Source organism: Rutilus rutilus, assembly GCF_951802725.1.
Source record: "Rutilus rutilus genome assembly, chromosome: 4".
NCBI lineage: Eukaryota > Metazoa > Chordata > Actinopteri > Cypriniformes > Leuciscidae > Rutilus > Rutilus rutilus.
In genome coordinates, this window is record NC_140212.1 from 45112454 (window position 1) to 45126231 (window position 13778).

The window sequence follows — 13778 nt, forward strand, 5'->3', positions numbered from 1 at the left end:
CGAGAGATGGGAGGAAAGGCATAGAGCGGGCGGCGGAGCCACACATGAGCCAGCGCGTCCCTGCTCTTGGAGAAAAATTCCAGACAGGTCTATCTCCGCTCTGCCGAATTTCTTCCACAGCAGCTGGACTGTCTGTGGGTGTAGAGACCACTCGCCTGTCGGAACATTGTTCCTGGACAGTCTGTCCGGTCCTACGTTTAGGAGCCCTGGCACGTGCGCTGCTCTCAGCGAGAGCAGGTTGCGCTGAGCCCACACCAGGAGGCGTTTTGTTAGCCTGTACAGGTTTCAGGACCTGAGGCCGCCCTGGCGATTTATGTAGGACACCACTGACATGTTGTCCGAGCGGACCAGGACGTGGTGTCCTCGTATTTGGGGACAAAAACGCGTCAGCGTGTTGTCTACTGCCAGCATTTCGAGGCAATTTATGTGAAGAAGCTTCTCCTGTTCTGACCACTGGCCGAAGAACGGTCTGCCCTCGAGCAGCGCTCCCCATCCCGAGGTGGATGCGTCCGTAGACACTACCTTCACACTCGAGGAAGTCCCCAGGCTTACACCTGATTGGTACCAGTCGTTTGCTTTCCAAGGTTTCAGAGCTGCGATGCATTTCTGATTGACCTTGAGACGAAGCAGATCGGAAGCCCATGCTCGGCGCGGTACTCGCGCTTTCAGCCAGAACTGTAGCGGGCGCATGCGCAGCATACCCAGCTGAAGTACTGACGATGCTGAGGCCATGAGACCAAGCATCCTCTGAAATTTCCTGAGCGGGACAGACGCGCCGCAGCGGAAAGAGCTCGCTGCGCGCTGAATGTCTAGTACGCGCTGTGGTGACAGTCGGGCTATCATAGACAGCGAGTCCAGTTCTGTGTCTAGAAAAGATGTTATCTGTCTGGGGAACAGAGAACTCTTCGCCCAATTGACTCTGAGACCCAGATTCTCGAGGTGATCGAACAAAATGGTCCTGTGCTCTATGAGCACCGAGTGAGATTGAGCTAGAATCAGCCAATCGTCCAAGTAGTTCAATATTCGCATGCCCTGTAGTCTGAGGGGTGCGAGCGCTGCGTCCATGCACATCGTAAATGTACGGGGTGCTAGGGACAAGCCGAACGGTAGGACTGTGTACTGATATGCCTGGTCCTCGAAGGCGAATCTCAAATATCGCCTGCGACGTGACGCTATCTGTATTTGAAAATACGCGTCTTTCAGATCTATTGACACAAACAAGTCTCCTCGGCGAATCTGCGCGAGGATTTTTCTGGTCGTGAGCATTCTGAACTGTCACTTTGCAAGCAGTTTTTTCGGTACCAGGAAGTATCTGCTGTATAGCCCTCCTTCGCTCTGAGCTTGAGATAACGGCTCTATGGCCCCTTTGCTCAATAGTTTCAAAATTTCGGCTCGAAGTAGGTGTGCTACTTCTATTTTTACCGTGGTCTCGACGCGCGTTGCATAGCACTCTCTTTTCTATAATGTCTAGCACCCATTTCGAAATCCCGGCTAGCCTTGCCCATGCGTCTGCATGAATGGCTAGGGGTTGAATGCGAAGCGCGCACTGGTCGCAAAGCGACCGAGGGGCTTCGGTGTGCTGCAACATAAGCGTCGCGTTTATGACATTCGAGGCAGAGGGCGCGCTGATGACAGCGGGCAGACTGCCCGCGCTCGACTCCTCTGCGGTGGTTAACCGAGAGGGGGAGGGCTGGGCGAATCCCGTAGGATTTGTCATGTCTATGTGTGGATGTGGGCGCGGGATAGCGGGCACATTTACCACACCGAGAGCATTGTCCGCCTGGGCAGAGCGAATGCACGTTGGTTTCGTTTTTACAGAAACCTGGAGACATGCAGAACGTAGTGATTGTGGGCACTGGGCAGTGGGCACATCTGCTACGTTTGATGCGCAATCGAACTGGGTCGATTTTATGTGTGCGAGCCCTGTGTGACGGGCTGTGCTTGTGTGTAGGAATGAGCACTGGGCATTTTGTCTACACTCATAACACCATCGGCCGTGGCCGGGACACCAGAAAATATACTCTTTGTGGGATTTATCTGGGTAGCCGTAAAAGCGTAGTTTATGTGCAGGCAAGAGGGCTGTGTCGCCGACTTGTTTACTGCAGAATACACTGGAACAGTCACATTTACTGGAACTGAACGAGCGAGAAGTTGTCATAGAAACAGAGAGCGTCAACATGCTGGCGTTTGTTTGCAGGCGTGCGTGTATTACAACAGGCTCGTTCACTGCAATATTGACATTTCCAGTCGCCTGAACTTCAGAGGGGAATGAGAAATGTGTGAGAAATAGAGGTCGGTCCGGCCGCAGCAGGACTGGAAACACTCTCTTTTCTCCTTTTGCCAGTGACGCACGGAAACCATAGAAACGGTGTTTGGGTGCAGGTGAGCGGGTTGTACAACGCGCTCGTTGGCTGCAAAATACACATCTGCAGTCGCCTTTTCAGGGAACTGACAGAGCGAGCATTGACGGCATAATTTTATCTGCCGGTAGACCCGGGATTAAACACAGGTCTCTCGCACGAAAGCCTGAGAATCTGCCACTGGGCCACAGGGTAAGACACATAGGCATTCATTTAGCGCGAGTATTATCAGAGAGCGTCAACATGCTGGCGTTTGTTTGCAGGTGTGCGTGTATTACAACAGGCTCGCTTACTGCAATATTGACATTTCCAGTAGCCTGAACTTCCAACCTGGTCTCATGGGAAATACGTACCTCTGCACACTTTTTTGCAGCGCCACAAATATGTACCACCCGGTACATATTGCTACAGTTTTGAAACACAAACGTCCACTGGAGTCGCTAAAGACAAATACATGACATACATTTATTTGTATTTTTTTTTTTTATTATTCCTTTTACAAAGAAGAAACAGCACTGCATTGAATACATTAACTAAAAAAATAAAAAAAATAAAAAAAATAAAACAATAATAATAAAACATAGTCACTCCCAGAAAAATAGAGGAATATATCCTTCAATGAAAAGTTGAAATCACAGCTAAAGAGTGACATTGTTTATTCTTACGGCAGTTCGTGACGTCACGAAATATAAACTATTGATTCGTGTTCTTGAACACAAATTTCCCATTTTTTTCGTGTCACTCAGCACGACTTTCGATCTTATGTAGCTATTTAAATAGGAAGTTGGCTATATTTTGTGTCTGCACCACGTTTTTCTTTTTGCCACTCTGGAACATTGTTATCGACCATTATGACCATCAGTTTTAATTGTTTCTCCTTCGATTGTGAGAACGGGGATTCGTTTTGGATAGTAATTTAATTAAAATAAATGTAATTAATTAGTGGATGCCAGCATTACCCGTGATCCTAAGCATCCGTTGCTATGGAGACGTAGCCAGTCCGCTTTGCGATTGGGTGATTTCTTTAGTGATTTCATTTCTCATTGCACTCTGTCCAGGTAAGTTACGAGGTTCATAATAAGTAATGATAACGTTTTGTTTAAATGTTATAATTGATGCATTTCTTTGTCATTAGACTCATGATGTGTCAGCAATAACAATATAACTTGGCCTAACGTTACTGCATAAATCTAGAATGAGAAACCCCAGACATGTCACGCGCCTTTTAACAGTCATAACGTTAAAGGAAATAGGAAAAACATGGCTTTACATGTGCTTGTAACTCTGCTGCTGTTGCTGTTTTATCAGTCAGTGGTTAGATCAGCGTAGCAGACAATAAACGGGACAAGGGACGTCGCGTATGGGACAAATCAATTAGGCCGGGCGGACGTCCCGGCTAATAGGTGACACGTGACAGTTGGTTTTAGCAAGTGGTTAGGTTAGCCACTAGTACTAACCCCCTTTATACTAATAACAACCTAGTTTTAAAGAATTCTACCTCTTGTTACTGGATCTCATGTTCCAAAAACAAGTTGTATTAAGGTTTTAATCTATTTTTTTACTTCATTTTAGAGATGCCAGGAAGTTCAAAGAAAATGTGCCCTGGGTGCAACACCCTAATAAGTGTTGCATACAAGGCTTGCCCACTTTGCAAACAACTGCAGCCATATAAAGCAAAAGTTGCAGCAAAGAGATGCAACTTTAAAAATAAAAAAAATGAATGGAAGGAGTCAGTCAAGAAAAACAACAACAGGACAGTTGTTCTCAATAGCAGCCATGTGTTGGTAAGGTTAGGTCAAAGTTCAGGATTCTAATAGGAATTTATGAAGCTAAGTCAATTAACACAGTAAAGTTTAACAATAGCCATGTTTCCATGTAATTGTCAAGTGAACTTTTGAAATGTTTCGAAAAAGAATAAAATATCAATCAGGTGTATTTCTATCAACTGGGTTGGAGGGAATTAATTAAGATCCTGCGAGGGGATCCTCCCGCACTGAAGCTGTCCCTAACCCGCCCTGTTTCCCACCAGCTTTGGGTTGCAAACAACAGGAGATGGGACCTCGGTGCTATGGGGGCCGTTACCGGCCTCACACCTTCCAGAGGCTGAGCCATGATCAGTAAGATTCAGGGTCCCGAGCAACACCGCCCAAGCGGTTTCCTATACACCACATTTCCCACGCCGCCTGTCAGATGGGGATTTAGTGCTGGGCTTTTCGCTACTGAGGGTTTCCTGGTTAGTTTCTTTTCCCCCGCTTAGTATTGTGCCTGACTGCGTAAACAGCTGATCAGTGATGTGACTTAAATGTTCTTTATGTCAGAACTTGGGCAAAGCTGTTACCATGTTCCATTCAACACATTAACTCTTTTTCGAAAAAGACAAAAACCACCTCAAGCGACCGTAAAATGTTTTTGCTAAATTGAGGATGTTTTTTCCCCATATTTTGATGGAAACATGGCTGGTGAAACATGTAGTATAGTAATGAATTCCTTGATATGAGTTGTACATTTAATATGACCATTAACCTGTTGTCATGAAATTAATATTTAATTATTGTATTCGGTGCATGTTTTTTTAATTTAATAATGTTTTTATTTCAGCTTGACAAACTTGCCCTTGATTTTTTCCCCATACTCCTTTTGGGGAAGAAGTGCAAAGGAAGCTTGGTGGCCGATGTCATCCTAGGAGGGGATTATATTTTGGATCCTGATTTGCTTCAGAGGGTTAAACATATGTATGAAGCTGTGCTAAAGAGTAAGTATTTTTTTACAAATATGAAGCTCTGGATTAATCTGAAAACACTGGTAACCCTAAGGAACCCAAAGGAATGTGAACCGAAAAGTATCATTATCTTTATTTTTCTATTGATGCAAAGTATGAGCATTACTTTCAGCCACAATAGGATAGCAGCATGTGATCACCCAATTGTTTTCTTTAGCAGTTAAGCCAAGTCAACAAGCTAGATAAAAAGTAGGCAGAAAATCTAGAAAATCTAGAATGCTAGATTACATTAAGAGACAGCATTACCTTGACTGGGAACTCTACGACTATATTTGTTGATATAGACTGTAGATAATTAATTTTACTTTTTAATCATAACATAACACACCTGTAATGTAGAAATCAATCTTATTATAAATATTAGCCTGTTATCATCACTCGCTCACAGGTCCTCTTCCTTGTGGTTCAATAATTAGTCATAGGCTATATGGAATAAAGTGGCACTGAGATTAAGGCAAACTGTTTAATTTTTCTTGTGTGTGATGTTTGTCTTGTCTTCAAGTTCATTTTCAAAGACAGAAGAAGGCCACAAGTAGCACAGAAACTACTGATCCTCCCGAAGCCACTGCCACTGAGACCAACGCCACTCCGGAAGCCACTGAGACCAACGCCACTCCAGAAGCCACTGAGACCAACGTCACTCCAGAAGCCACTGAGACCAACGCCACTCCGGAAGCCACTGAGACCAACGCCACTCCGGAAGCCACTGAGACCAACGCCACTCCGGAAGCCACTGAGACCAACGCCACTCCGGAAGCCACTGAGACCAACGCCACTCCGGAAGCCACTGAGACCAACGCCACTCCGGAAGCCACTGAGACCAACGCCACTCCGGAAGCCACTGAGACCAACGTCACTCCGGAAGCCACTGAGACCAACGCCACTCCGGAAGCCACTGAGACCAACGCCACTCCGGAAGCCACTGAGACCAACGCCACTCCGGAAGCCACTGAGACCAACGTCACTCCGGAAGCCACTGAGACCAACGCCACTCCGGAAGCCACTGAGACCAACGCCACTCCGGAAGCCACTGAGACCAACGCCACTCAGGAAGCCACTGAGACCAACGCCACTCCAGAAGCCACTGAGACCAACGCCACTCCGGAAGCCACTGAGACCAACGCCACTCCGGAAGCCACTGAGACCAACGCCACTCCGGAAGCCACTGAGACCAACGCCACTCCGGAAGCCACTGAGACCAACGCCACTCCGGAAGCCACTGAGACCAACGCCACTCCGGAAGCCACTGAGACCAACGTCACTCCGGAAGCCACTGAGACCAACGTCACTCCAGAAGCCACTGAGACCAACGCCACTCCGGAAGCCACTGAGACCAACGCCACTCCGGAAGCCACTGAGACCAACGTCACTCCGGAAGCCACTGAGACCAACGCCACTCCGGAAGCCACTGAGACCAACGCCACTCCGGAAGCCACTGAGACCAACGCCACTCAGGAAGCCACTGAGACCAACGCCACTCCAGAAGCCACTGAGACCAACGTCACTCCAGAAGCCACTGAGACCAACGCCACTCCAGAAGCTACTGCCACTGATACCACAGGCTCATCAAAAGCCACAAGACCCTGGGGCCAGAAAGCAAAAAAAAGACAAAGTGAAGTATATTTCCTTATTAGTCAGTAATGTGTTATTAGAACTATGTTAATAAGTATGTTATCACAGAGCTATGTTTTTTTTATATAGTACCAGTCAAAAGTTTGAACCCACCTACCCATCAAAGGGAAATGGGAAAGCGTGTCCAAACTTTTGACCGATACTGTATATTCTAAATTAGTAATAACTTACTGTATTTAAATATTAAGCATAGCGTCAGTTCTGGCAGGTCACATTAGTCAAGCTCGCATCAGCTGATCCATGTCTACCTATAGAAATACGACGCCTATTACTGTATACATATATAAGCTCCTTCAGTATTATCAGCAGCTGTCATGTTTCTCAGGAGCGAATTACCCTCCTCCATCCCCAGCTCCTCCTGTCGTCAGTCATTATAGCATTCTGATTACCCCTGAATCAGACTTAAATTCTCTTAATTATATTGTACATTAAAATTAATTAATGATATCTGCAATACATTTATGTTTTCTCTTATGATTCTATGTTAGGCTGCATGGATGCGCAGGGAGTTCTTGCCCAGAACAGAACCATACCACCAATCCAAACTATATGCTAACTGTCAATCATATTTGATGATAGTGGTCTTGACAGAAATAGTGTTTAATAAAATGTGGTATCTTGTATGTTTTTTATACAGATCCAGTCCAACAGAGGGTAGCCAGCAAAAAGTGTTAAGTACATTTTCTCTATTTAAAATTATATGATGTATCACCTACACATTGATTCTGCCGTCACAGTTAGGTATTGTCTATACTGGTATATTTGTATACTTATTTCAATGTTATATTGACTGTCTTTCAGATGAGTGTCCAGAATGCTGTAGGAGAGTGAGGCAAAACAACTTTGACTACTCCAAGGTTTTGAAAAGAAGAGTGAGAGAGGTTTGTCTTTCTAAAACCTTTTCAACTGTCTTGCTTTATATCAATGTACTCGCATTCACTCAATATTAATATTTAAATCCTTTTTGGTTCTACAATGAATAAGGCCCTGTGTCCACGAAAGTGTTTTTTCACGCGACTGCCATATTTTTCCAATAGTTTTCAATAGGAGTGCCGCTGAGTGTCTTTTTCACGCTGATGCGAGGAGGGTCCAGCTGCGGCTTGGGCGTTCCCGTAATGACACAAGAATGCCCTTCGGGCGTTCCTGGTAGCGTTTCATCGACCAATCGCGAAGCGTTTCGCAAGGCACACTGGGTATGATGTCATTTCCCCTTCCATATTTGCAATTTTACCTCGTAAGTTTCGCGGGAGAAGAAGTCAAGCGGTCATTCGATGAGAGATTATGTCAGTAAGTAGGCTATTGTTTATTTCTACAACATTGACTGGGACGTATTCTCTTTTATATCAGTGATATAGCTGTCGTGTCTTCTTAATCTTGTATGGTATCCGAATCCGATATTAATAATCGCGGCAAGCATGGTTCGGTAGCCGCTAATGTCATGCTATCTCATTTTAGCCATAGCTAATAGCCAGAAAAAAGCAATGTATAAGAATGTTTGTTGCTAGAAGCTAGAGTTTGTAGCGAAGACTAAGTTAACATAACGTTACATTGTTAAGTTGGATGTTAACGTGTTAGCTAGATGGTAAGAGGCAATAAGTAGCGGCCAAGCTGCTTCGATATGGTGACACAGATAACTTTGGTGGGCGCGTTGCCTCGTTTTGGTGGTAACTTAGTAAATTTGTCTAAAATAGTCTTCTACAGAATTTGGTTTGACGTTGGAAGTTTCACATGTCAGAGATTCAGCTCCGAAACACTTAAATACATCAGTACGATTTGGCATAAGAATGAAAAACAGGTTGTGTTCGAACTGTTTTAAAATATAGACGATAACAGTGTTTGTTTTAATCGCCTTTACTGTATCGCAACCTATACATTTTGTAATGTAAAACAGCAGATAGGGATCGTCTACAAAGTAAAAAACGAAGAGGAAAAATCTCAATCTCACCCGGCTAAACACCATTTATTTTCGATCCCAAAATTCAAATAGTGTGTTATATTGTTAAAATAACTAAATAACTGCTTTGTTTAACTGTCAAAAGTGATGCAAAAACAATGCTGATTCAGATGTGCAAATACATTTGTGTAAAAACTTTTTTTTTCTGAATATTGAGTTGCATGGACCTAAAAGATTTCCACGTAGGTATTTTTCTCATTTGTAATCCAGGATAAAGGCTAATTAATTAAATTCAAACCTGATAATAAATTTATTTAAAAATCATAGTTTTTCATCTCAACTTCAAAGGGTGTGTGTTACTGGATTCTAGAATATATTTTATCTGGATATTGGTTTTAGTAACAGAATATATATATATATATTCAGATGCAAAAGCCTTTAAGTGCCATCATAATTTATTTTCTAGAATTATCATTTTTATCAAGCTTGAATTTAATATTGTTAACGTGTTAGCAAAGAGGCATGATGTAGCGTCCACGCTGATTCTTTATGGTGACAGATAACATTGGTGGGCGCATTGCTTTTTGGGAGAATTTTGGTGGTGGTAGGTAACTTTGTGTAACAGTCTTCTACAGGTACAGGTACTAACTTCATTTTCACGTAGTTAGTTTTTTAACAGAGTTTTAGCTTTCTCACCTGAAGATTCCTTGGATTCAACTCAGCACTAGTAGCTAGTGCTAGGAGGGGGAGAAAAGTAAGTTGAGCTTGGTTAATGTGCTCCATATATCTCTTATCTACAGCTACATCTGTCAATTTTGCCGAGCGGTCACAAGCCCCAGCCCACAAGATGTTTTGAGCAAGGATGCCAATTTCTCCACTGCCCCTTTTGCCCACTTTATAAGGGTGACTACTCAAAAGTGGAAACACATTTACAGTCCCATCTGAAAACAGTGGTACAGCATGGAGGTATGTTTAAGGATTCTTTGGCTGATTCATTGGTTTAGATTAATAACCTTTGTGTTGATATGAATAAGTTGAGGACACTAGCCGTGGTCAAGAAGGCACTTGTGTTTGGACCAGTTATTAAAGCCTGCTTTGTTTTTTACCTTCCTTTCAGAGGTTGTGATGTATACCTGCAAATGGGGCTGCAGAAAGGAGTCCCACTACCACTGCTGTGCTTGTATTCTAATGTTTCAAAGAAAAAAACAACTGCTTCGACACCTCAGCACATGCCACCGTCAGCCAGCAGAAGGCCAACCCCACCCTCAGCCAGCAGAAGGCCAACCCCACCCTCAGCCAGCAGAAGGCCAACCCCACCCTCAGCCAGCAGAAGGCCAACCCCACCCTCAGCCAGCAGAAGGCCAACCCCACCCTCAGCCGGCAGAAGGTCAACCCCACCCTCAGCCGGCAGAAGGTCAACCCCACCCTCAGCCGGCAGAAGGCCAACCCCACCGCCAGCCGGCAGAAGGCCAACCCCACCCTCAGCCGGCAGAAGGTCAACCCCACCCTCAGCCGGCAGAAGGCCAACCCCACCGCCAGCCGGCAGAAGGCCAACCCCACCGCCAGCCGGCAGAAGGCCAACCCCACCGCCAGCCGGCAGAAGGCCAACCCCACCCTCAGCCGGCAGAAGGCCAACCCCACCCTCAGCCAGCAGAAGGCCCACTGCACTCTTTTTCACCTCAAGCCTTAGAAGGCCCACTAAACCCTATGGAGGCCATGGTAGAAGCCCGGCTACACCCTGTGGAGGCTATGGTAGAGCTTCATCAACCAAAAAAAACTGTTGGCTTACGTTCGAGGGTCAGAAAGGTTAAGTGCACAAAGTGTGAATTAGTGCTAAATAAAAAAAATGTAAAGCAGCATATGAGACGACGCCACTCAACTGTCAAGGAGGACATTACAGCCGACCATCATCTGGCATGTCAGCCAATAGAGATTGAAAGGGGAATATTTGCTGTTGTAAAGTCCTTCAGCAGCAATAGCGCACCCATCCATGTACAGAAGCGGACATCGGGGCCAAGCCATCAAATTCGTTGTGAGCAGGATGCCTGTGTGCGCAACACTGAGGTGATGCATAGGAGTGGGTTTATATCCTTTGATTGTGCCCATCTGCAGTCCCTGCAATACTGCCCACCACCCCTCAGCCCTCAGATTGAACTAAGGGAGGATGTTCTGAGGGACATTGTCAGTAGCAGGTGGTTCAGCGAGGAGCGGAAGAGGGCATGTCTTCTGAAAAAAACGGCGGCAAACGCTGAAGGGATCCCCTTCAGTGTTGATGTTGTGGTGGGAAGCTCTTCCTCAAGAAGATATGTTTCCATTTATGAGGCAAATCTGTCTTATTATAACAAGTTTGGCAGAGTGATGGTCATGTTTGACACAGCAAATAACACGTGGCATTGCCATTGTGTTAAAGCCAAACAGGCCTGTGTCCACAAGGCCATTGCAAAATGGCACTTTTTCCAGACAAGAAAGGAGCTCTTCACGGGAGATGAGAGCGAGGATACTCAAGATAGTCAGGGCTCTGAAGACAAGGTGGAAACTGTCACCTCAAGTGATTTTCAGTATCCCCCTCGAGGTCAGGATTTGGGGAGAATTGTTAGGTACATTCACAACAAGAAAAGGCTTCCTGCAGACTTGCCAGCAAAGGTGTATGGGTTGACAAGTGAGACAGAAGTGCCTAAACATCTGATGCCCAAAGAGTGTGTTTGTCCTGAGTGTCCTGGTGATCTTCCCGTTGGTGAACCCCTGATCATCAGCAAATCAGCAAAAATCATTACTGTCAAGGGAATCATCGAGGGTCTGTATCATGTTTAAACTAAAATTGACAGTTATTCTTCCTTTTCCAAGTTGTATATACCACTAAATGCTCCAATGATCTCATTTCAGGTGTGACAACTTATGGGAAAAAATGCAGTAGATGTGGAATGATGGTGCGATACCAGGAATGGGAGGATGGCTTACATAACTTTAATGACAAAGTCATTCTAACCCTCCATTTTTGCCTGTATCTTCGGAACTGCCTCCAGGTCAAATGTTCAAAAATTCAATACGTGTGATTTTTGTGATTTATGAATATGATGTGACCATACTGCATGTTAAATGCGTAAATCTCATATTCCATATCTTTATGCAAAGTAGGCCATTAATTAAGTAATTAGAACTAAGGTGCAGGATGAGGCTTCTTAGCTGACAGTCATGACATTAGGCCATTAAATACATAATTGGAACTTTCCCAGTTGCACACTTTTATGGAATTACATTTTCTAATTTATTATTGATGTTTTATTCCAGACTCACACAGCTCTGGGTCGAGCCATCGAGACATGGGAGCTGACGTCGGGACAGCAGTACCCAAACAAAAATAGCCTAATACATGGATACCTACATTTTGAAGCATTGACAGACCATGATTATAACTTCTCCTGTGTCCGCTGTGGACATCACCCTCCTGTGGTGGTCATGGATCTCCACAAGAGCTGTGTCTTCAGCTTGGCAGGTACAATACAGGTTTTATTTGTATGGTGAACCCCTCCACCCCTCCAGGTGGTCTAACTACAGTATATTGATATTTCTTTTTATTTTAGTCAGTGAACTAGAGGATCCACCAGATGGATTTGATGGGGAGGTGGATATTGATGAGTTCTGGGACTCTCTATGTTTAGAGAGGATTGCACGTGGTTTTGTTCCAAGTAAGTGACTTTTTAAATATAATGTTTCCCAGAGATATATAATTCCTTTGTTACCTTTTTTCCCCCCTGTCTTTCTCACTCCACTTTAAGAATTACAAAGTTAATTTCGAGCCATCAATGCAGACTATTTTTCTTTCAGGTGATAAACAAAATCCTTTTGCCGTTAAACCTACGTACCACCACTGGGCCCCGTGGATTGGACCTTACACCCGCAAATCCAACAAGGTGCTCAATACAGAGCATGAAAAGGTCCACACAACAAGGCACCCAAAAGAACAGACAGAGACTGACGTAACAGAGGACAGGCTATTGGATGAAGTATCCAATTTGAAGGTAAACAGGTCTATGTGTTTTTTTTGTTGTTGTTTATTCTATATAATCAATATAGCTAGTATAAATGTGTTTACAGTGTACACCTTTATTTTGGTAATCTATTACAGGTCCATGCCATCCGAAAGCTCTGCAGGGAGTGCGGAATTGATTCCCAAGGTTCCAAAATGGAATTAGTTCTAAGGCTGAGAGAAGAAATGAAAACCCGAAGCAAATTTGATAAAATTTTTCAAAAGGTTTGGGGAGCATCTGGTAAGTAAAAAAAATGTCCCATTTCTCATTGGGCTACTGCTGGTAATTTAGTTTGACTTCCTTGAACACTTGTTCTCCTCAGGTGGCTGGGCTGTTGTTATGTGCCCCTGTGGGCAGGTTGTCTCGCTGAAATTTAACATTAGGGCAGAAAGTCCAAGGGACTTCACTGATTTATTGTTATCTTGGAAACACATGCCCAACATATGCATATATGATTTTACAAGAGGTCTGGCAGTGCATGCTAACCTTAGAGAGCCCGAGACGATGCCTTTCAGCCCTCATGAGGGTAGGCTGTTGGACCCCAGCCACGAAAACTTGCAGTACGCATCCAATGGTGGTATGGTCAATTTACCATGGCTTAACACTAAGAAAACTGTGCCGGACCCGGGTGGCCATCCATTGACTGGGTCAGCAGACCACTATTGTCTCTACGACAGATTCCATGAGGGAAACACTAAAGACCCGAAAGATATCCTCCAGAGGATAAAGATGGTGCCTGAACTGGCAGGGAGAATTAACAGCCAGGTTGCAGAACAACTCTTCTCAACCATGAAAAAAAACAATTATTACATGAACATGCTCTCGCCATCTGCTCATGTTTTCATGATGCGTAATGTTATTCACAATTACAATCAGCGGAAGAACAAGAAGATCAAGGAGGAATTAAAGAAGCTTGTGACTCCTGAAATTCAGCTGTGTCTCAATGAGCATGGTCAGGCAGAATTCTGTGCCTCTCAGCCAACAGGACTTAGCCCAGACCCAGTTGTTGCCGCCTCCTCTCAGCCAGCAGAAACGGGGTTCAGCTCAGACCCAGATCTTTCACCACCCTCTAAACGTAAGGAAAT

The 13778-nt window shown here is 44.7% G+C and overlaps 1 protein-coding gene across 1 annotated transcript; it reads left to right on the forward strand.

Annotated features, from left to right (window-relative positions):
• Positions 1–11635: 11635 nt before the first annotated feature.
• LOC311289092 (uncharacterized protein) lies at positions 11636–13070 on the forward strand (the record flags this gene model as incomplete). Its single annotated transcript, XM_084406850.1, has 6 exons — positions 11636–11688; positions 11954–12158; positions 12247–12351; positions 12491–12684; positions 12792–12933; positions 13051–13070. Exons 2-6 carry the CDS (start codon positions 12122–12124, stop codon positions 13068–13070), a joined length of 498 nt encoding a protein of 165 aa, XP_084262976.1. The 5' UTR covers positions 11636–11688; positions 11954–12121.
• Positions 13071–13778: the final 708 nt, after the last annotated feature.